At 45.5% G+C, this 22,495-nt stretch overlaps 1 protein-coding gene across 1 annotated transcript in view; it reads right to left on the bottom strand.

Annotated features, from left to right (window-relative positions):
• Positions 1-22,495, bottom strand: part of ERO1A (endoplasmic reticulum oxidoreductase 1 alpha) — a 39,284-nt gene that overhangs the window by 7,506 nt on the left and 9,283 nt on the right. The window contains 11 exon segments of the mRNA XM_028723647.2: positions 2,122-2,368; positions 3,898-3,990; positions 5,211-5,237; positions 7,511-7,528; positions 8,060-8,106; positions 10,258-10,378; positions 12,143-12,216; positions 15,626-15,702; positions 17,659-17,700; positions 21,631-21,714; positions 22,271-22,390. Of these exon segments, the coding sequence (XP_028579480.2) occupies positions 2,122-2,368; positions 3,898-3,990; positions 5,211-5,237; positions 7,511-7,528; positions 8,060-8,106; positions 10,258-10,378; positions 12,143-12,216; positions 15,626-15,702; positions 17,659-17,700; positions 21,631-21,714; positions 22,271-22,390 (950 nt within the window).

Raw genomic sequence — 22,495 nt, 5'->3', positions numbered from 1 at the left:
ACCAACTGCGCTGGCTCCTGGTGGAGTACAGGGTCAGGTTTAAGGTGCTGGTTTTAACCTTCAAAGTCCTAGGACCCACGTACCTATGGGACCACCTCTCCTGGTCTGCCCCGCAGAGGACCTTAAGGTCCACAAATGACAACATTTTGGAGGTCCCAAGTCGCAAGGTGGTTAGATTGGTCTCAACTAGGGCCAGGGCCTTTTCAGTACTGGCCCCGACGTGGTGGAACTCTCTGTCCCAAGAGACCAGGGCCCTGCGGGACTTGACATCTTTCCACAGGGCCTGCAAGACAGAGCTGTTCCACCTGGCCTCTGGTATGGACTCAATCTGACCCTTACGTTTCCCTCCCCTTATGGTCTTGATTTATCAGCTACTTTAAAACGAGGCATTCTAACCTGTATTTTAAATTGGTTTTTTTTCTTTTCTTCTTTTCCTTTATTATGTATTTACTGTGATTTTATTGGTGTTAGCTGCCCTGAGCCCGGCTCTAGCCAGGGAGGGCGGGGTATAAATAATAATAATTATTATTATTATTATTATTAATAAATTTTATTTATATCCCGTCCTCCCCAGCCGAAGCCGGGCTCAGGGCGGCTAACAACAATAAAACAGTACAAAAGTACAGCATAAACATTTATTTATTTATTTATTTATTTATTTATTTATTTATTTATTCATTCATTCATTCATTCATTCATTCAGTTCTAGTGTTAGGAGGAGGAAAACTTCTCTGTCCTCTTTCTCCAGCCGTGTACAGTGGTACCTCGGGTTAAATACGCTTCAGGTTACATACACTTCAGGTTACAGACTCCGCTAACCCAGAAATACTGCTTCAGGTTAAGAATTTTGCTTCAGCATGAGAACAGAAATTGTGCTCCGGCAGTGCGGCGGCGGCGGGAGGCCCCATTAGCTAAAGTGGTGCTTCAGGTTAAGAACAGTTTCAGGTTAAGTACAGACCTCCAAAATGAATTAAGTTCTTAACCCGAGGTACCACTGTACTTAACCCGAGGTACCACTGTATAATTTTATAAACTTCTACCATGTCAGCCCTTACTAGCCTGTTTTCCCTCCCCCTGCAGCCCCCTTCCACCAACCCCCCCCCCCTTAAAAAAATCCGCTCTTGAGGATTGGGAGTCCCTCTGGAACAGATTTGGCGGCAGAGGGAGGGGAAGCCCCATCACATATGAAACAGATGGCAATATGTCCTCACCAGCCTCAAATCTATCACTACATCCAGGTAATTCAAATTCTGCACACCAAGAAAAAGTTTGGTGTTGTTTTTAACTGCAACACACACATAAAGCAAAATAGCTTGACAGGAAGAAACGTCACAGACAGAATAATTGCCACACACAGGAAGAAGAAGGATTTAGTTTTGAGTGCCTCATTTGTAGTTTCATAAACCATTTAATGTGTCGACACAAATGGAAGTTGTTGATATTGCAGTTGTTGTCTAAGTGATTGTCTTCTCGACTGGAGTGTAATCGAAATTAATAAGATTTTGGAACGCAGAAATAAAGAATATCATCAAACCATCAATTCTAGCACGCGGGGGGCACCGAAATTATATAATTTGGTATGTGAATGATTGGTATTAGCAATTGTATTGTAATTTGGCATTGCTATGAGGCTAAAGGGACGCGGTTGGCGCTGTGGGTTAAACCACAGAGCCTAGGACTTGCCGATCAGAAGGTCGGCGGTTTGAATCCCCATGACGGGGTGAGCTCCCGTTGCTCGGTCCCTGGTCCTGCCAACCTAGCAGTTCGAAAGCATGCCAGTGCAAGTACATAAATAGGTACCACTCCGGTGGGAAGGTAAACGGCGTTTCCGTGCACTGCTCTGGTTCGCCAGAAGCGGCTTAGTCATGCTGGCCACATGACCCGGAAGCTGTATGCCAGCTCCCTCGGCCAATAAAGCGAGATGAGCGCCACAACCCCAGAGTCGGCCACGACTGGACCTAATGGTGAGGGGTCCCTTTACCTTTACCTTTATAATAAGGCTATTATTGGACTGTAATTGAAAACTGATAAAAATTATTATATAAAAAAGCAAGCAAAATAGCTTGCTGCCACCTTCCCCCCCCATCCCCCCCCACAAGACCTCAAGCCAAAGGCACTTGCTTGGTTAAATGCAGGATTTCCAAAAGGCGGCTCTTGGTTTCTTCATCCTGGCTTTCGGCCCCCGTGAACAGCTGGAAATCGGGGCGCTGGAAGTAAGGGAGGGCTTTGGAGAGGGCCCGCAGCTCTATCAGGTAGAGGAAGTAGAGGTTCTTGAGCCGCCTGGGACCCTCGCCCTGAGTCAGGACCTCATCAAAGCGCTGCTGGAACTCCGTGATGTTGTGGCCCCAACGCTCAGCTGCCCACGTATCTTGGGGAAAGAAAAAAGAAAATGCGTGAAAGGACTCTCAGCCTTCTTGGAAGTATGTGGAACATTCCCTCCCCTTAGGGTTCAGATCTATGGGCTACTTTTAAAATGAGGCTGCATTTAAATTGCATTTTAACCTGTATTTTAAATTGGTTTTTTTCACCCTATTATGTTTTTACTGTAATTTTACTGCTGTTAGCCGCCCTGAGCCTGGCTCTGGCCAGGGAGGGTGGGGTATAAATATTATTATTATTATTATTATTATTATTATTATTGTTATTGTTATTGTTATTGTTATTGTTATTGTTATTATTATTACTACTACTACAGTGGTACAGTGGTGCCTCGCAAGACGAAAAGAATCCGTTCCGCGATTCTCTTCGTCTAGCGGTTTTTCATCTTGCGAAGCAACCCTATTAGCGGCTAAGCTGCTAAAAGGCTATTAGCGGCTTAGCGGCTTAGAAAAAGGGGGGGGGGGAGCGGGGGGGAAATCGCAAGACTAGCAAAACGTTTCGTCTTGCGAAGCAAGCCCATAGGGGAAATCGTCTTGCGAAGCAACTCAGAAACGGAAAACCCTTTCGTCTAGCGGGTTTTTCATGTTGCAAGGCATTCGTCTTGCGGGGCACCACTGTACCTCAGTTTACAAACTTAATCTGTTCCGGAAATCTGCTCTTAAACTGAAACCGTTCTTAAACTAAGGCACGTTTTCCCTAATGAGGCCTCCCACCGGCAGTGCCCTTCCACCGTTCGGACTCCGTTCTTAGACTGAAGTAAAGTTCACAAACCGGGACGCTACTTCTGGTTTTGCGGAGTTCGTAAACCAAATTGCTCTCAAACAGGACTGTCCTTAAACCGAGGTACCACTGTACAGTGGACGCTCGGGTTGCAAACATGATCCGTGCGGGATGCACGTTCGCAACCCGCGTCTGCACACGCGCCGGTTGTGATTTGGCGCTTCTGGGCATGTGCAAAGTGCGATTTAGCGCTTCTGCGCATGCGCGACTGCCGAGACCCGGAAGTAATCCGTTCCAGTACTTCCGGGTTTCGGCAGTCCGCAACCCAAAAAAACGCAACCTGAAGCAGCTGTAACCCGAGGTATGTCTCTATTATTATTAGTAGTAGTTAAATTTATATACACTCGTACCTTGGTTCGCAAATGCCTTGTGAGTCGAACGTTTGGCTCCTGGATGCCACAAACCCAGAAGTGAGTGTTCCAGTTTGGAGCTTCCTGCAGCCAATCGGAAGCCGCACCTTGGTTTCTGAACATTCTGGAAGTTGAACGGACTTCCGGAATGGATTCCGTTCTACTTCCAAGGTACAACTGTACAGTCATACCTTGGAAGCCGAACGCCTTGGCTCCTGAACGATCGAAACACGGAAGTGAGTGTTCCAGTTTTCGAACGATTTTCGGAAGCCGAGAAGGTCCAGCACAGCTTCCAGTTTGGCTGCAGGACGCTCCTGCACACAAAACAAGTAAGAGCAAAACAAGCAAAAAAAATAATAGCCTCCCCAAAGGAATTAGAATGCAGTACCTTCCAAAAGGTACCTGGCGCTGAGATGGATGTTGATGCTGGCATGGAGGCCTGAAATGAGCCTGTAGAAAGCTCTTTTCTCCACACAGACACCTGCAAGAAATATTCAGAGATATTGAAAAAGAAACGAAGGGGCGCACCTGCAGCTGAGAGTATAAAAATTGGGCAATGGAATAAATGCAACGTAGGTTTCTAAACTGTGTTTTAAACTCATGCAATCTGCAATTTGGAAGAAGGGTAGGTAATGTTACGATACTGAAGCAATGCAGCCGCGAGCTGCTGGTAGCTTGAAAGCAAAACATAATGGGAATGTTGGGACTGTTCCGTGGGAAACAGAGGGACAGTCTGTTCACAGTGCGAAGCACCGGAATTAGCTCAGAGTGTAATATGAGCTCTTCCTCTTGTTCCTGTACAGGAAGTGCAGGAAGTGTTTCTCTCTCGACTGCTGGAGTTTGAAGAGAGCAGTCATGTTTTTTGTAACGCTGCAAAGACAGAAATAAAGGCATGTAAATACGTTTCTGTCTATCTCTTTCCCCTGCCTGGGGAGGGGCAGGAAAGAGGGGTGTGTTCTTCTCACACTGAGAAGGATCGCCTATCGCGACCTAGCCTGGATCTTGCTGGGGAATGCAGACAGGGAGGTCAACAGGAGATCAAGCCGGGTGCCTGGGAGAGTTGCCTTTTTCTCCTGATAAAGGCTTCATTCCCGACAGGTAATACGTTAAAATAATGCTAATACTACTAATAACAACAACGCTGCAATCACAAGACAGAGAAACCAGTAGGAGAACACTTCAATCTCCCAGGACATTCTATACAAGATCTCAAAGTAGCTGTTTTACTACAAAGGAATTTCAGAAATAGACTGGAAAGAGAAGCTGCTGAATTGCAACTCATTACAAAACTTAAAACCATGGAGAAACCTGGTCTGAACAAAGACATTGGATTCTTATCTCATTATACATGACAAAGCCATTTTTCACCTTCTCACCCCTTGCTCACTCCTGTAAGACCTATTGCAGTCGTTAAGAGTCGTCAACAGGCTCATCACAGCTATCTGCCAATCACCCATTCCCACCACCCTTCTGAGTAATACCCCTCCCCACCTTCTCACTATATAGAAGGATCTGGCAACTTCTGTTTCAGTGTATCTGAAGAAGTGTGCATGCACACGAAAGCTCATACCAAGAACTAACTTAGTTGGTCTTTAAGGTGCTACTGGAAGGAATATTTTTTTGTTTTGTTTTAACAACGCTGCAATAAATAATATATTGCCTTGGTTATCGAGAGTGAAGCACACAAGAAAAGGTGGTTACCTTGCAGCCAGCTGTAAAACATGTTCCCTGGAAATACAGAAAACAAGACAATAGTCAGAAGGATTCTTCCATGAGAGAAAGGTGAATGTTAAAAAAAACCTCACATTTGTTGCATACAAAGCAGAGGTTGTAATTGGCCTTCGTCAACCTCCTGCCTCTTCCAGACATTTTACACTGGCTCCCAGTACATTTCTGAGCACAATTCAAAGTGTTGGTGCTGACCTTTAAAGCCCTAAACGGCCTCGGCCCAGTATACCTGAAGGAGCGTCTCCACCCCCATCGTTCAGCCCAGACACTGAGGTCCAGCGCCAAGGGCCTTCTGGCGGTTCCCTCACTGCAAGAAGCCAAGTTACAGGGAACCAGGCAGAGGGCCTTCTCTGTAGTGGCACCCGCCCTGTGGAACGCCCTCCCACCAGATGTCAAAGAGAACAACAACTACCAGACTTTTAGAAGACATCTGAAGGCAGCCCTGTTTAGGGAAGCTTTTAATGTTTGATGGACTACTGTATTTTAATCTTTTGTTGGAAGCCCCCCAGAGTGGCTGGGGAGGCCCAGCCAGATGGGCGGGGTATAAATAACAAATTATTATTATTATTATTATTATTATTATTATTATTATTATTATTATTTTGGACTACAAGTCCCATCATCCACAGCGAGCGCAGCTCCAGGACGGAAAAGGCTGGGCTAAACGCAACAGCCCTGCCAGGATTCAGACCGAAAGGGACCTCGGCCCCAGATTATGAACCTGACTTCCAACTTCCCTGGTGCTTCTAGATGCTGCTGCCGTCCAACTGCCATCGGCCGCAGCTGGCATGGCCAGTGGTCAAGCGCGATGGGAGCTGGGGAGAAAGGCTTTGTGCTGGCCATCAGGCGATGGCTTTTTCCACCTGCCTCGCCCCTCGCTCTCCAGCCCTAGGAGGCTTCAGAACAGAGTTGCTGCCACAGACATTATATATCAGGGGTCAGCAAACTTTTTCTGCAGGGGGCCGGTCCACTGTCCCTCAGACCTTGTGAAGGGCCAGACTATATTTTGAAAGGGGGAAAAATGAACGAATTCCTATGCCCCACAAATAACCCAGAGATGCGTTTTAAATAAAAGCACACATTCTATTCATGTAAAAACACCAGGCAGGCCCCACAAATAACCTATAGATAAATTTTAAATAAAAGCACACATTCTACTCCTCTAAAAACACCAGGCAGGCCCCACAAATAACCCAGAGATGCATTTTACGAATAAAAGGACACATTCTACTCATGTAAAAACACGCTGATTCCCGGACTGTCCACGGGACGAATTTAGAAGGCGATTGGGCTGGATCCGCCCCCCGGGTCTTAGTTTGCCTACCCAAGTTATATATTATAAAATGCAAAGAAGGTCAAAAGAGCATCGTCTCCAAAACCCTCAGTCAAGTCCACCTGAGCCACAGCCTCTCCCAGATCATGACTTTAAGAACAGCTGGGAAGAGAGGAGAGTTCAGAGGTTTTATTTTTTTAAAAAAAATTATACATTGTGCTTCTTTGTTTCTCAATTTGACCCTTTTACATGGTTTTGTATATATTGTGGTATTTTATGCATTGTGACTTGCAGGTATTATTATTGGTTGTGGCTTAGTAATAGTTTATTAGAGTGAATTTCTGTTTGATTTTGCTGATATTTTGAGAGCTGATTATATTGTGCACTACTGTATTCTAGGGTGGCGCTGTGGTCTAAACCACTGAGCCTTGGGCTTGCAGATCGGAAGGTTGGCGGTTTGAATCCCTGCAACGGAGTGAGTTCCCCTTGCTCAGTCCCTGCTCCTGCCCACCTAGCAGTTTGAAAGCACACCAGCGCAAATAGATAAATAGGTACCACTCAGGCGGGAAGGTAAACGGCGTTTCCATGCGCTGCTCTGGTTTCACCAGAAGCGGCTTAGTCATGCTGGCCACATGACCCGGAAAGCTGTCTGCAGACAAACGCCGGCTCCCTCAGCCTGTAAAGCGAGATGAGCACCGCAACCCCAGAGTCGTCCGCGACTGGACTTAACGGTCAGGGGTCCCTTTACCTTTTTATTTTATTCTAATGGATTATTGAATATTACTTTACTTGATATAAGTTGTTTATTTCGAAGTTATGTTTCTATTATGACTTTTTTGTATTGGACCAGATTCTTATAAAGTGAAATAAAATGAAATGCAAAAATGTTGAGGTCAATGCTGTACTGTCCTGGAACGTGGAATAATGGACAGCAGCGACTAGGGGCTTTCTGTCCTTTGTGAAATTTGTCCTTCTGGGCCCCAGCTGGAGAGAGACTCACCTTCATTTTCTCCTGCAGCTGCAAATTTAAGAAAAAGATAATGTTACCACTCACATTACACTTTCAAATAGGAGCGACAACTTCCCCCTGCATGTCTAGATTATTTGGCGAACCACCTAAGATGAAGACTAAGTGTATTCTGCATTATAAGGTATTAAAACTCTGCATCCCAGTCCTGCATTATTATACAAATTTGCATTTCCTATCTTATTTGACTGTATCCTACCATAATGGGGAATCTTATGCAGCCGCTACACAGTCATTGCCAGCATACTTTTCAAGTCTAGATTTACATCCGCAGGGACTAGAAACTTTACTTTTTGGTTCAATGAAAATTGAAACCCTGGGGATTCTGAAATCTGCGGCTAATTCCAAACCGCATTCCTCGCTATCTTTCTGCGCACCTGGCAAAATCTTCAAGCTTTTTAACCATTCTCTCATTTGTATCGGCTGCTTTCCCCAATTTTTATTTTTTTAAAACGGTATTTCTAAACAAACTGATTTTACAGCACTATCAAGCAGGCAGTGTCAAACAAAATATGAACTCACCTCTTCCGGAAGCCAAGGGATTTAAAGGCCTTTTTACGGACTGAGGTCTAGGAGACAAATATTTTAAAAATAAATAAATCAAAAGGGTGCTTTAATTTTTAAAAAAACATTTGTACCCCACCATTCCATCAGATTTCCAGGTGACATACATTTCCCCCCCAGAAATGATCTCTAATAATGAAGATGATGGAGTTTATGGAGCTGGGTGATCTCACCGGGAGAATCCGCGACCAGAAAGAAGAGGAAGACCAAGAAGACTGGAAGAAATTTAAAGACTATTTGAATAAATATTGTAATATTAAAGATATGCAACCACTTGAAAGAAACAATTAGGCCTAGGATTAAACTGGAATTAAATTTATAAATAAGAAAATGTACGATAAGGAAAGTTATGTAAAATGATTAGGACTGTGATATGGTCTTTTGAAACACTGATATTGGAAACTGCTACATATAATTACTAAGAAATTCGGATGGAAGGGATTAGAGGAAGTCAAATACTATGTTTTTGAAGCTGGATAGTACTTAATTTTAATTAATTAAGTGGTAATATGCTGTATGTATCTTTTTTCTTTGTTCTCTTTTTCTTTTATTCTTTTTTTTATTCTTAATCTTTTTTTTTTACTATGTTTATCTACTGAAAATAATAAATATTATTTGGGGGGAAAAGAAAAGAAACGATCTCTAATAAAAAGCCACCACTAAAACAAGCCAATCGACTGTGGGAGAGAGCACACATTCTGCCAAAAAGGCCAGGGAAATAAAGTCGTGCTGACTGTTGCCTACAAGTCCAAAGAGAGCCTGCTAAAGGAACATCTCTTCTTGGGTGGCTTTCCACCAGCAGGGTCCCACCACCGAAAAGGCCCCGTCCTAGGCTACCCTTGGCTTAAGCTCTGAAGGCAAAAGTAATCTGTACGCAATTCCAATATTTCACAGCTGAGATACAATCCTTCCATCATGTGTTAGGGAACACATTATGCCAACTCTTTAAAAGGACTTCACAGTAATCTCGTCCGTTTCTAGAGGCAATTCAGAACGCAGACTTGCAAAGCCCTTGCGAGCCGGGTGCCTGCAAAGAGTCTGCTTATTGCGGCAGCCTTTGCTGCGCTGTCTGGGGGCGATGGGAGTTGTAGTCCAAAAAAATATGACAGGGGCCGGGTTAGCAAAGGTTGGCTTACTCCCCACTGTGAATCTTGCCCAATTGTAAAGATAGTCATTCGACATCTTAATTCAACACCTGCATCTATGGAAGATAGGCAAACAGCAGGGTCTTTTTGGCTGTGGCCCCCTGGGAGTTGGGACACCCTCCCCTTAACCATTTAACCTATCACCTGCCATGATCACAGCATTTTACACTGGTGCCCAAAGCCTATTTGTTCAAGCTTTTAAACCGAGTTCTTTGTATTTTCCTACTGAAACATTTTAAATTATGGGCGCATGTCAGGATTGCCATGGCCCTATTTTATGGGTCTTTGGGTGCTGTAGGGTTTTATGGGTCTTTGGGTGCTGTAAGCTTTTTGCAATTTGGCTGCTTTTACTGCTGCTTTAGGATTAGTTTGTTTTTTGCTTTTATTTATCGTACGGATTTTAATTTTTTTGTTAAAGGTCATCTAAGAAAGCAGATTTGAGAGGCAGGCGATAAGCTTTTTTCATGATTTATAATGTATTTTTAAACATTATTAACAAATCACTTCCTAGGAGGCATTTTGAAGCGACCTCACAATACAATAAAAATATAAAACAACTATTGCATATATAAAAGCAAGCCAAAGCTGTTACAGATATAAATACAATTTCAAATAAAATGCAAATACATTATTATTGTTGTTGTTGTTATTACTATTATTATTATTATTATTATTATTATTATTATCTTGTAATTTTATTCTTCCTCCTTTTATGACTGTTTTTACTATTACTTTGAACTTGTTTGAATAAAAAATTACATACAATTTATACAGTTGGATATAACCTTATACAGATTCATATGAATAGACAAGGCTTCCAATAAAAACAGGCAGGCACATGCACTTTTTTGATAGCAAAAGTTATGCTTTCTATTATTAGGCAATGAGCTTTTTATAAACAAGCAAATAACCCCTTGCCAGGAAATGATGGGCTATAAAAGGATGTGTGTGTGTGTGTGTGTGTTTTTAATCTAATAAATCTCAGAATCCAGCCACTCAAAAGGAACCTACTTAAAACAGTTTTCTTCATAGATGCTGTTCCAGATCTTCCAGGCTTCAGGTCCCTTGTAGCCAGTGTAACGTTCTGGATTGAGAAGCAAATCCACGTACTCCGCTTCTGGAGACTGGATATCTAAGAGAAAAGACGTTTCCATATTTTAATCAGAAAGACAGAAGAAGAAGAAGAGTTTGGATTTGATATCCCGCTTTATCACTACCCTAAGGAGTCTCAAAGCGGCTCACAATCTCCTTTCCCTTCCTCCCCAACAACAAACACTCTGTGAGGTGAGAGGGGCTGAGAAGTGTGACTAGCCCAAGGTTTAGACTCCATTTTAAGAACATTTCAAGGATTATGGACTGTGTTGGTTGTATTAATAATAATAATAATAATAATTTTTATTTATACCCTCCCCAGCCAAGGCCGGGCTCAGGGAGGCTAACAAGCAATAATAAAAACAAGTTGAATGAATACAACTTAAAAACAAGATTAAAATACAACATTAAAATATTTCCTTCCTTCCCTCGCTCCTATGTGTTCTCCAGCCAATAACCTTCTTGCTTTTGAAATTGCCTGGTCTGAGAGCTCAAGCAAGAAGACTCATGTGATGTCTCCGTTGCAGAGCTGTGCCATTTCAGCCTGCAAGAAAGGGACAGGATACTGACCTCTGTAAGGCTGTGGATACTCCATAGGTAAAGCTAAAGGACCCCTGGACGGTTAAGTCCAGTCAAAGGCGACTGTGGGGTTGCGGCGCTCATCTCGCTTTCAGGGAAAGGGAGCCAGCGTTTATCCACAGACAGTTTTCCGGGTCATGTGGCTAGCAGGACTAAACCACTCCTGGCGCACAGAGGACCATGATGAGTGCCAGAGCGCATGGAAATGCCATTTACCTTCCTGCCACAGTGGTACCTATTTATCTCCTTGCACTGGTGTGCTTTCGAACTGCTAGGCTGGCAGGAGCTGGGACAGAGCAACAGGAGCTCACTCCGTCGAGGGGATTCGAACCGCCGACCTTCTGATCGGCAAGCCCAAGAGGCTCAGTGGTTTAGACCACAGCGCCACCCAAATCTCTTTTTTTATATATACTGCATTTTTCGCTTTATAGGATGCACTGGACCATAGGAGGGGAAGAACAGGGGGGGGGGGGAATTCTCACCCTCTCTGCTCAGCGCCCCTTCAGCGAAGCGGCAGGAGAAACGGAGCCCCTTCCATTTCTCCTCCCGCTTTGTTGAAGGGGCGCTGCGCAGAGAGGGAAAACTGTGGAGCGCCTCTCCAGGGAAGTGAAGCCTGAAGAGCAAGAGGTATCGCTGTGCACCGACCCCTCTCACTCTCCAGGCTTCAGGCGGCTATCCACAAGCCTTTGGAGCACAGCGGGAACTCCTGTGACACAACTAAACAACTAAACAACAACAGCCATTGATAGCCCTTTCCTCCTCCATGAATCTGCCTAATTCCCTTTTAAAGCCAACCAGCTCGCTAGCCATCGCTGTCTCCTGTGGCAGTGAGTTCCACCGCTGCACGACGATTGCCTGAGAACAGCTACTGTTTGCCCCACACGACTGGGCATGTGGCATACTGATGAGCTCTATTTACGTCTTTGCCCTGCTCTCTCTCTCTCTCTCCCCACACACACCTTCCTTTTTCATTTTTACATCCCCCTTCCTCCACCAGCCAGGTTCAATTTGAGGGTTTTTAAAAGCCGACGTCAACAGCAACAAGGCAACAAACAAACAAATAATGCTGCCGTCCCTATTTACGCGACACGAGTCTAGAAGAATTTGGGTTCTTTAAAATAAAATTCTTCCAGGTGCGTTAAGCGCAGGAGTTCAAATAAACCCCAGGAAATATCCCAACTTGGGAGGAAGATGGGACAGAAACATGTTAAACCACAACAAATACCGTCCACTTCGCAGAAGCTGTCTGCAGAATCATCGTGCCGTGTCCATCGAATCACAGCCCTCGCCGTTTCCTCACTGCAAATCAAGCAAGAAAATATCTGTCACTAGATGTTTCGTTTGTCCCAGGTTGTAGCATTATTATGTAATATTAAAAACATGGGATAACTCATTTGAATGGGATAACTCATTCGGCAGAGCATGAAACTCTTAATCTCAGGGTGACAGGTTCGAGCCCCAAGTAGGCAAAATATTCCTACATTGCACAGGGCTGTAATAACAATAATAACAATAACAACAACAACAACAACAACAATAATAATAATAATATAATTACTACAAAAAAAATTCCTTCCAGTAGCACCTTAAAGACCAACTAAATTAGTTCTTGGTATGAGCTTTCGTGTGCATGCACACTTCTTCAGATACACACTTCTTCAGATTAATAGTAATATAATTACTATTACAGTGGTACCTTGTAGTAGCTGTTTTACTACAAAGGAATTTCAGAAATAGACTGGAAAGAGAAGCTGCTGAATTGCAACTCATTACCAAACTTAAAACCATGGAGAGACCTGGTCTGAACAAAGACATTGGATTCTTATCTCATTATACATGACAAAGCCATTTTTCACCTTCTCACCCCTTGCTTTTTCCTGTAAGACCTATTGCAGTCCTTAAGAGTCGTCAACAGGCTCATCACAGCCATCTGCCAATCACCCATTCCCACCACCCTTCTGAGTAATACCCCTCCCCACCTTCTCACTATATAGAAGGATCTGGCAACTTCTGTTTTAGTGTATCTGAAGAAGTGTGCATGCACACGAAAGCTCATACCAAGAACTAACTTAGTTGGTCTTTAAGGTGCTACTGGAAGGAATTTTTTTTGTTTTGTTAGTGGTACCTTGGGTTACAGATGCTTCAGGTTACAGACTCCGCTAACCCAGAAATATTACCTCAGGTTAAGAGCTTTGCTTCAGGATGAGAAGAGAAATTGCGTGGCGGCAGTTGGAGGCCCCATTAGCTAAAGTGGTACCTCAGGTTAAGAAGAGTTTCAGGTTAAGAACAGACCTCCAAAGCGAATTAAGTTCTTAACCCGAGGTACCACTGTACTATTATTATTATTATTATTATTATTATTATTAAATTTATATACTGTCCCGTATCAGAAGATCCCAGGGCGGTGTACAACATTAAAAACACATTACAGAAAACCTTATTAAAAACATGATGACAGACAGCCTAATAGTAAAATAATCATAATAAAATAAGAATTATAGATGACCCTTGTGGTCCCTTCCAAATATACAATTCTATGAATCTATGAATTTGTAAAAACATAGTCACAAAAATAAGGTGGATGCTAAATACATACAACTTGAGTGTCAAAACCCTAGGTCATGAGGTGTGTCTTCTGCACAGGGAAGGGATTTAGGGGCCACCACAGAGAAGGCTCTGCAGGGAAGGAATCTTGTTGCTTAGGGTCAACTTTTGGAAGCATCACCCTGGCTACTGGCAGCCCTCAAGATCTGCGGGGGTCCCGCTTGGCCATAGGACACAACCCTCCAACGCTCCTCTGACTCGGGGGACGAATTCTCTGCAGCACCTTTGGCCTCCCCAGCACTGCAGAAGGCAAATGCTGCCAAATAATGCAGGTACCCTTCAGTCAGCCAGGGCCACCACACTCGGGCCTGGGCAGCCGGCCCAAGGCTTCAGGTGGCTTCAGCTTCCAGAAGGGGCAACCCAGTCAGATGGGGGGAGGGGTACAAATAATAAAATCATTATTGTAACATTATTTTCTCCCAGCTGCCTTAGCAAGGCCCTTGGGCCATAATTCGCACCATAAAGCGCTACAGCACCACTTTAAGCAATCCTGGCTTCTCCCAAAGAATTCTGGGAGTTGTAGTTTACCAAGAGTGCTGAGAGGTGTTCAGAGACCCACTTTATTCCCCTCCCAGGGAAGAGAGATTGATTTAAACTGCTATTTTTAGCTCTGTCATTTTAAACTGCTTGGCAGGGGGTTGGACTCGATGGCCCTTGTGGTCTATTCCAACTCTATGATTCTATGATTCTAATGCTGTATTCTTAGTTTTAGATTCTGATTTATGTGGAAATTGTTTCCCATTTGGTTGTGTATTTTTTTGATGTGGTTTAAAAGGTAAAAGTAAAGGGACCCCTGACCATTAGGTCCAGTCGTGGCCGACTGGGGTTGCGGTGCTCATCTCGCTTTATTGGCCGAGGGAGCCGGCATACAGCTTCCAGGTCATGTGGCCAGCAGGACTAAGCCACTTTCTGGCAAACTAGAGCAGCGCACGGAAATGCCATTTACCTTCCCGCCGGAGCAGTACCTATTTATCTACTTGCACTTTGACGTGCTTTCGAACTGCTAGGTTGGCAGGAGCAGGGACCGAGCAACGGGAGCTCACCCCGTCACAGGGATTCGAACCACCGACCTGCTGATTGGCAAGTCCTAGGCTCTGTGGTTTAACCCACAGCGCCACCCGTTTTCCTTGATGTTGTTTATTTATTGTAATTATGTAAATCTTGTTATGCTGTAAGCCACCTTGAGCATTATATAATAATAATAATGTATTATTTATACCCCGCCCATCTGGTTGGGTTTCCCCAGCAACTCTGGGCGGCTTCCAACAAAACACTAAAAACAATAACCTATTAAACATTTAAAGCTTCCCTAAACAGGGCTGCCTTCAGATGTCTTCTAAAAGTTTGGTAGTTATTTTTCTCTTTGACATCTGGTGGGAGGGCGTTCCACAGGAAGGGCGCCACTACCAAGAAGGCCCTCTGCCTGGTTCCTTGTAACTTGGCTTCTCGCAATGAGAGAACCACCAGAAGGCCCTCGGCGCTGGACCTCAGTGTCTGGGCAGAACGATGAGGGTGGAGACGCTCCTTCAGGAATACTGGACCTTTGAGGCCGTTTAGGGCTTTCACGGTCAGCACCAACACTTTGAATTGTGCTCGGAAACGTACTGGGAGCCAGTTTAGGTCTTTCAAGACCGGTGTTATGTGGTCCTGGCGGCTGCTCCCAGTCACCAGTCTCGCTGCCGCATTCTGGATTAGTTGTAGTTTCCGGGTCACCTTCAAAGTTAGCCCCATTGTTTTTTAACTGTGGAATGGCGGCATACAAATAAAAAATGATGATGATGATGGTTTAAACCACTCTGGGAATTGTAGCTCTGGGCGGGGAATAAAGGGGGTCTCCGAACAACTCCCAGCACAAACTCCCAGGATTCTCTGGGGGGAACCATGACTGTTTATAAAGTGGTATCGTAGTGATTTAGGTGTGAGGTGCAGATGTGGCCTTGCATGTGTGATTCGTAGGCTTCCTTTTGCCTTCAGGCGCCCGTAGGATTCGAACCAGCGAGAAGGGAGCTTGCAGGAAAGTCTCTGCAGCTTTCGGGATTAATAAACACCAGCAGCTGCCCTGCCTCACAGGCCGCCCCAGTTTATCGAGATGAAGACATCGCACCTCAGGGATCCATCGACGGCGCCGAGTCTCTCAGCTTCTTCGCAGTCCTCCGCGAGGTGGGCAGCGGCTTCAGAATACTGCAAAGCAAAACAACAGGTTTGCTTTCCATCTGATTAGGGTCCAGAAGGCCACCAGGAGTCACCAAACCCAACCAAGGCAGAAGAAAGCTACCAGCCGGCCCACGGACCACCTAGGAAGTCACACCTGCACCTACCCAGACCACCCACGTTGCAGCTTTGTGAGCTGGCCAAACTGGTGCGGCGACTTCTTCTTCTTTTTTTGTATTTTTATTAAAGATTTTCTTGATTTACAGAAGTATGTGTAATGTCTCTCTCTTGTAACATTTTTACAAATCAGTTTCATTTGTTGAGATGTTAGGAAGAAAAGGGGGAGAGGGGTGGAAGATGGGTGGGGGTCGGGTCAGGTGGCGCTGTTTCTATTTTACTTAATATATGTGGGGTTTGGTGTCAGCGTTGCTTGTGCAGGTTCTCTGCTGTTCACTTGTGTTCCTTTGGTGGTGAGAGAGGTTGGGGTTGGCCTAGGGTGTGGTTGTTCATTTGTGGTTGGCTGTGGTGGTCTTTGTTTTCATGTGTGAGTGGGGTGGGTGGGTGTTTTGGGTCAGGTTTGCCATATTGATTTGTATGTTGTTGGTGGAGTTTTGTCATTGTCTTGTTGGGCTGTGTATGTGATAAAAGGGAGCCATACCGGGGTGAAGGCGTCTTCTTCTATTTGTCCCCGTGTCAGTTTCAGTTTATTGGTTAATTTTTCTAGTAAGGCTGTTTCCCATACTATTTGGTACCATTGGTCCATGCTTACTCCTGACAGGTCTCTCCAATGTCTGGTTATAGTGTTTCTGGTTGCTGAGAGTAGGTGGGTTATGAGTTCTTTGTGGTGTAAGTGTGCATTATTGTCTTGGAAGATGTTTAGTAGGGCCAATTCTGGGGTGATACTTGCTTAGTTATTTTACATATTTCTCGTATGGTTGTCCAGAATAGTTGGATTTTGGGGCACTCCCACCACATGTGGAGGTATGTGCCTATGGAGGTGCACCCTCTCCAGCATTTTGGTGAGGTTCCTGGGCGTATTAGCGCTAGTTTTCTGGGTGTTAGGTACCACCTATAAGTGAGTTTCAGAGTGAGTTCTTTTCTTTTCGTTGATATGGATTTAAAGGGGGGTTTAGACCACATTCTGGTCCATTGAGTGGGGTTAATCTCATAACCTAGGTCATTCTCCCATTGTTTTGGTGCAGCGACTTTTGTGGGGGAAAGAGAGGGTGCGTTTGGTGAAATCCCATGGGCGTGAACGCCCCAGAAATAGCTAATCCAATGGTGGGCAGTGGCATAACGTGGGTTGCCAGCGTTCGGGGGCACGCGGAGGGACGGGGTTTGGAAGGAGGGAAATGAATGGCGTACGCATGCGCATTCAACTGCCTAATGGCATCTGTGTTACCCAAGAGATCGGAGTCGCACAAATAAGAAGAGTTGTTGCATTCCCTGCTTATGTCACTGGTTCGCACAGTGAAGCCGTTTTGAACGGAGCCCAGCAACACAACTGGATGTTGAACTTTTGCACCCCTAATCATTCTGCACCCCACGCTACACCATTGATGGTATATAGCAATGTTAAATTAATGAGAATATTAGAAAATTTTCATTTAAAATAAGAGAATATTCATTTTAAGGCATTGAAAATGATATAATTAGTTCATATACATGTTTATTCGTGGGTAAACTTGTTCAGATGGCAACCAAAAACTGTACAGATACTTTTATTCAATGGGGCAATGCAGTGAATTCACATTCTTTGGGGTTTTTTGCACCAAACTTGAAACCGAAAATTCTACGTAAATGACTCACGTTAATCACTAAGCCTGCCACTAACTGGTAACACCAAGGTTGCAGGTTCGACCCCCGTAAGGGATAGCTGCATATTCCCTTCCAACTCTACAATTCTATTATTCTTCCCCTAGGATAGGGCAGAACTAGGTCACAGTCCAGTAGCTCCATTTTGCTCGGGACCCTCCTAGGACTTACCTTGTTGTGACTCTCCGACCTAATTCTGCCAGGGACTTCATCCTGAAAACAGAAGTTGCAAAATAAAATCCCATTTCATTGTAAGCCATTTCCTATTATTATTATTATTATTATTATTATTATTATTATTATTAATACCCTGCCCACTGTGATGGCCTGGGAATCCGATTCAGAGGATGAACCGGAGGAATCCCAGCCTGCACAGGAGTCCCCGCCTCCAGGGCCAGCTGAACTGGGGCAGGGCCTTGATTCTGAAGCGCCTGCACCTCTGCCGGATCCTCAGGAGCAGGCACCAGGTGAACCCATTCTGGCTCCAGAGGTGGTTGAGGACTCAATGCCTACAGGTGAGTCTCCCCCAGGGCCCAGTAACCCTTCAGCCTCTCCTGAACTGCAGAGGCTTAGGGCAGAGAGGCGAAGGGAACTGGTTTCTCCCAGGAGGAGTGCTCGCCTTAAGGCCAGGAGAGGCGGGTCTCCTGGGGGCCGGGACCGCCCCTGGCCTTAGAGAAGATAAAGGCCAGTCAGCCCCAGGTTGCGGGAGCAACGTCGTCGTTGAGTACCTGCTCCTGTCCGGACCCAGACCTGACCCTCCAGTGTTCCTGTCCCTGCTCAGCTTCCTGCTTCGGACCTCACCCCGCTCCTTGCGAACTGTTTTCAGGCCAGTGACCCAGGACCGGACTTTGACTACGTAAACGGTAACCTTCCCCCCGGGACCAGGACACCCACTCTGAGTGGCTCCCAAAAGAACACTAAAAACAGTATAAAACATCAAACATTAAAAGCTTCCCTAAACAGGGCTGCCTTCAGATGTCTTCTAAAAGTCAGGTAGTTGTTTATTTCCTTGACATCTGGTGGGAGGGTGTTCCACAGGGCGGGCGCCACCACCGAGAAGGCCCTCTGCCTGGTTCCCTGTAACCTCACATCTCGCAGGGAGGGAACCGCCAGAAGGTGCTCAGAGCTGGACCTCAGTGTTCAGGGAGGACGATGGGGGTGGAGACACTCCTTCAGGTATACTGGGCCGAGGCATTCATATATATCCCTGGACCGGCATTCATTAGCCATAGCGATGCTGCTGTTCCCAAGAGCAATTTGGCAAAGGCCTCCAACTGAAAGCCTCCAAATTCCTCAGGAGGGAGGGGGTCTGCCAGGGCCTCTGTTCCAGCTCTCGAGGGATGGAGGGAGGGATTAAAGAGCCCTTTGCCCGAGGTAAAAGGCTGAGGGTACCAGAGCCAGGGTGCAGAACCACAGCACTGCTAGGGAGAAGGAGCCAATCATTATAAATGGATCCAATCATTAGAAACGGCCTCGGCCCAGTATACCTGAAGGAGCGTCTCCACCCCCATCATTCTGCCCGGACACTGAGGTCCAGCTCCGAGGGCCTTCTGGCGGTTCCCTCACTGCGAGAAGCGAAGCTACAGGGAACCAGGCAGAGGGCCTTCTCGGTAGTGGCGCCCGCCCTGTGGAACGCCCTCCCACCAGATGTCAAAGAGAACAACAACTACCAGACTTTTAGAAGACATCTGAAGGCAGCCCTGTTTAGGGAAGTTTTTAATGTGTGACATTTTAATGTATTTTTAATCTTTGTTGGAAACCACCCAGAGTGGTGGGGGAACCCAGCCAGATTGGTGGGGTGCAAATAATAAATTATTATTATTATTTTATTATTATTATTATTATTATTATTAGGCTGCTTTTGGTGCAGGTTTTCCCTGTTTGGTATTCTGTTAATTTCATAGAATCAAAGAATCGTAGAATTAGAAGGGACCCCCCAGAGTCAAACCCCGTGTGATGCACGGATTTCAACTGCACCCCTGTCCTTCAGCTCCTTCTCCCTCGTTTCTCCCTGGACTTGCTTTGTCTCTGTTTCCGTCTGCCCTCGGCCACTTGGGGTTTGCTATCACGGTCCCCTCTTGCCAGGATTTGGCACGGTTTGGCAGCCCCAGATGCACGAAGAGCAGGAGGAGGAGGAGGAAAGAGAAGGCGCTAACAGCCATCGGCAGCCCTCTTCTCCATTAATTTATCCAGTCTTTTAAAACCATCCCAGCTGGTGGGTATCGCTGCCTCATGTGGCAGTGAGTTCCACAGATCAACTCTGCGGTGAATAAGTCCTTTCTCTTGTCTGTCCCGATTCTTCTAACGTTCAGCTTCCTTGGATACCGGAGATTTAAGGTGGCTGCAAATCTCTGGCCGTGCTCCTCTCCTCGCAGATCTCGACTTCTGGGCCTGCGCCACCAGCAGCCTTTAAATAAAGATATTTTCCTTCCTCGCAAGCGATACCTTGTGTTTGGGGACAAGAGCCTGGCAGGAATCACAAACCTGATTTCATCTACCTGCAGTGCTGATGCAAGGAGCCCCTAATCCGAACCCAAGACAGGAATCTGCCCAAATGAATGTCATACAATGTAAGGAGGGGAGGAGATGCCAGTTCTGTGTTAGGGCTTGGCACTTGCCTCAAGTCTTTTATTAAATTTTCTGTTTAGCAATTTAAAATACTCCTTTTAACATCCTTTAAAAAATCAGTGACTTCCCTTCTTCATTTTGCATATTATAAATCCCTGCATGCGAAAGGCTGGGCTGGATGAATCCCAAACCAGAATTAAGATTGCCGGAAGAAATATCAACAGCCTCAGATATGCAGATGACACAACCTTGATGGCAGAAAGTGAGGAGGAATTAAAGAACCTTTTAATGAGGGTGAAAGAGGAGAGCGCAAAATATGGTCTGAAGCTCAACATCAAAAAAACGAAGATCATGGCCACTGGGCCCATCACCTCCTGGCAAATAGAAGGGGAAGAAATGGAGGCAGTGAGAAGTTTTCCTTTCTTGGGCTCCATGATCACTGCAGATGGTGACAGCAGTCACAAAATTAAAAGACGCCTGCTTCTTGGGAGAAAAGCAATGACAAACCTAGACAGCATCTTAAAGAGCAGAGACATCACCTTGCCAACAAAGGTCCGTATAGTTAAAGCTATGGTTTTCCCAGTAGTGATGTATGGAAGTGAGAGCTGGACCATAAAGAAGGCTGATCGCCAAAGAATGGATGCTTTTGAATTATGGTGCTGGAGGAGACTCTTGAGAGTCCCATGGACTGCAAGAAGATCCAACCGATCCATTCTGAAGGAAATCAGCCCTGAGTGCTCACTGGAAGGACAGATCCTGAAGCTGAGGCTCCAAGACTTTGGCCACCTCATGAGAAGAGAAGACTCCCTGGAAAAGACCCTGATGCTGGGAAAGATGGAGGGCACAAGGAGAAGGGGACGACGGAGGACGAGATGGTGGGACAGTGTTCTCGAAGCTACCAGCATGAGCTTGACCAAACTGTGGGAGGCAGTGGAAGACAGGAGTGCCTGGCGTGCTCTGGTCCAGGGGGTCACGAAGAGTCGGACACGACTAAACGACTCAACAACAACAAATCCCTGCATATTTTACAAAAGCTATACTAATTGATTTTCCATTATGACATCCATCAAAACTTATTTGCACTGTTGAATTTATCTTAATGCTGCCAACGTTTTCCAGTGTACAGTGGTACCTTGGGTTAAGTACTTAATTAGTTCCGGAGGTCCGTTCTTAACCTGAAACTGTTCTTAACCTGAAGCACCACTTTAGCTAATGGGGCCTCCTGCTGCCGCTGCGCCGACAGAGCACAATTTCTTTTCTCATCCTGAAGCAAAGTTCTTAACCCGGGGTACTATTTCTGGGTTAGCGGAGTCTGTAACCTGAAGCGTATGTAACCCGAGGTATCACTGTACACAATTTCCTTTCCCCAATGTAGTCAAGAAACGTTTTCCAATCTTCTCTAAACGTATGTTCTTCTTGTTCTCTTATTCATGCAAGCTGCGCAGAGCATAAGACTCTTAATCTCACGATTGTGAGTTCAAGCCCCACGTTGGGCCCAAAGAGTCTTGCATTGCAGGGGTTGGACTAGATGCCCCTTGTGGTCCCTTCTGTGATTCTGTGACCTTTCACACTTACCGATGGGCATGGCTTTACAGCACAGTCTCTAATTCCACAGTGACTGTCGTCGCTCCAAAAAGGACAAGGCTTCTTTAGGTTAACCTGCAGAGATCAAGGCAGAAAATGCTTCGGTTGGTCTAGGGCAGGGGTCTGCAACCTTTAAGACAAAAAGAGTCACTTGGACCCGTTTCCGAAGGAGAAAAAACCTGGGAGCCGCAAAACCATTGCAACATTTAAAGCATGCGCGCCGCTGCCCTCCGATCTGACAGCGGGCGGGAAGGTGACGTCGGGACGGTGCGTGACTAACGCACGCACCGCCCCCATGCAACGTCACAGCCAGTACAGCGCCCGCCACAGTGGGGAGTGTCTGGGCGCACAATTTGCCTCCTCCCCTCGCTAGTATCTGCCCCGGAGCCGCAGCAAAGGTGTAAAAGAGCCACATGCAGCTCCGGAGCCGCGCGTTGCAGACCCCTGGTCTAGGGGATTTATAGTTCCAGGCAAGAGCTTTTCACTTGTCAGGAAAAGATGGAAAAAAAATTTAGATTTACGATATGCGTTCCGATGAGGCAAGCCCAGCTTTTTCTTTTCCTTTTAAGAAACGGTTTGCCAAGGCATTGGGGGGGGGGGACATTAAAAAAAAGAAAAGTATAAGCATTACCTCGTAATATCTGAAATAATCGCTTTCCAAAAGTTTCTGCAGGCTGGGGAAAATCTTGCGGTTGTTGTAGCTGTCAATAGTCTCAACGTCGCAAGTGCAGTCATCCAAATGGCCAGTCACCTAAGGAAATTAAGAAGCAATGAGGATTGGAAAGCAGCAAAATAATTAGGGGACGTCTAACAAAAACAACAACATAATTAACATTTATATGTGTACTGGAATGAT

This window comes from Podarcis muralis, chromosome 1 (genome assembly GCF_964188315.1).
Source record: "Podarcis muralis chromosome 1, rPodMur119.hap1.1, whole genome shotgun sequence".
NCBI lineage: Eukaryota > Metazoa > Chordata > Lepidosauria > Squamata > Lacertidae > Podarcis > Podarcis muralis.
This window is presented reverse-complemented; position numbering and strand designations above follow the sequence as displayed.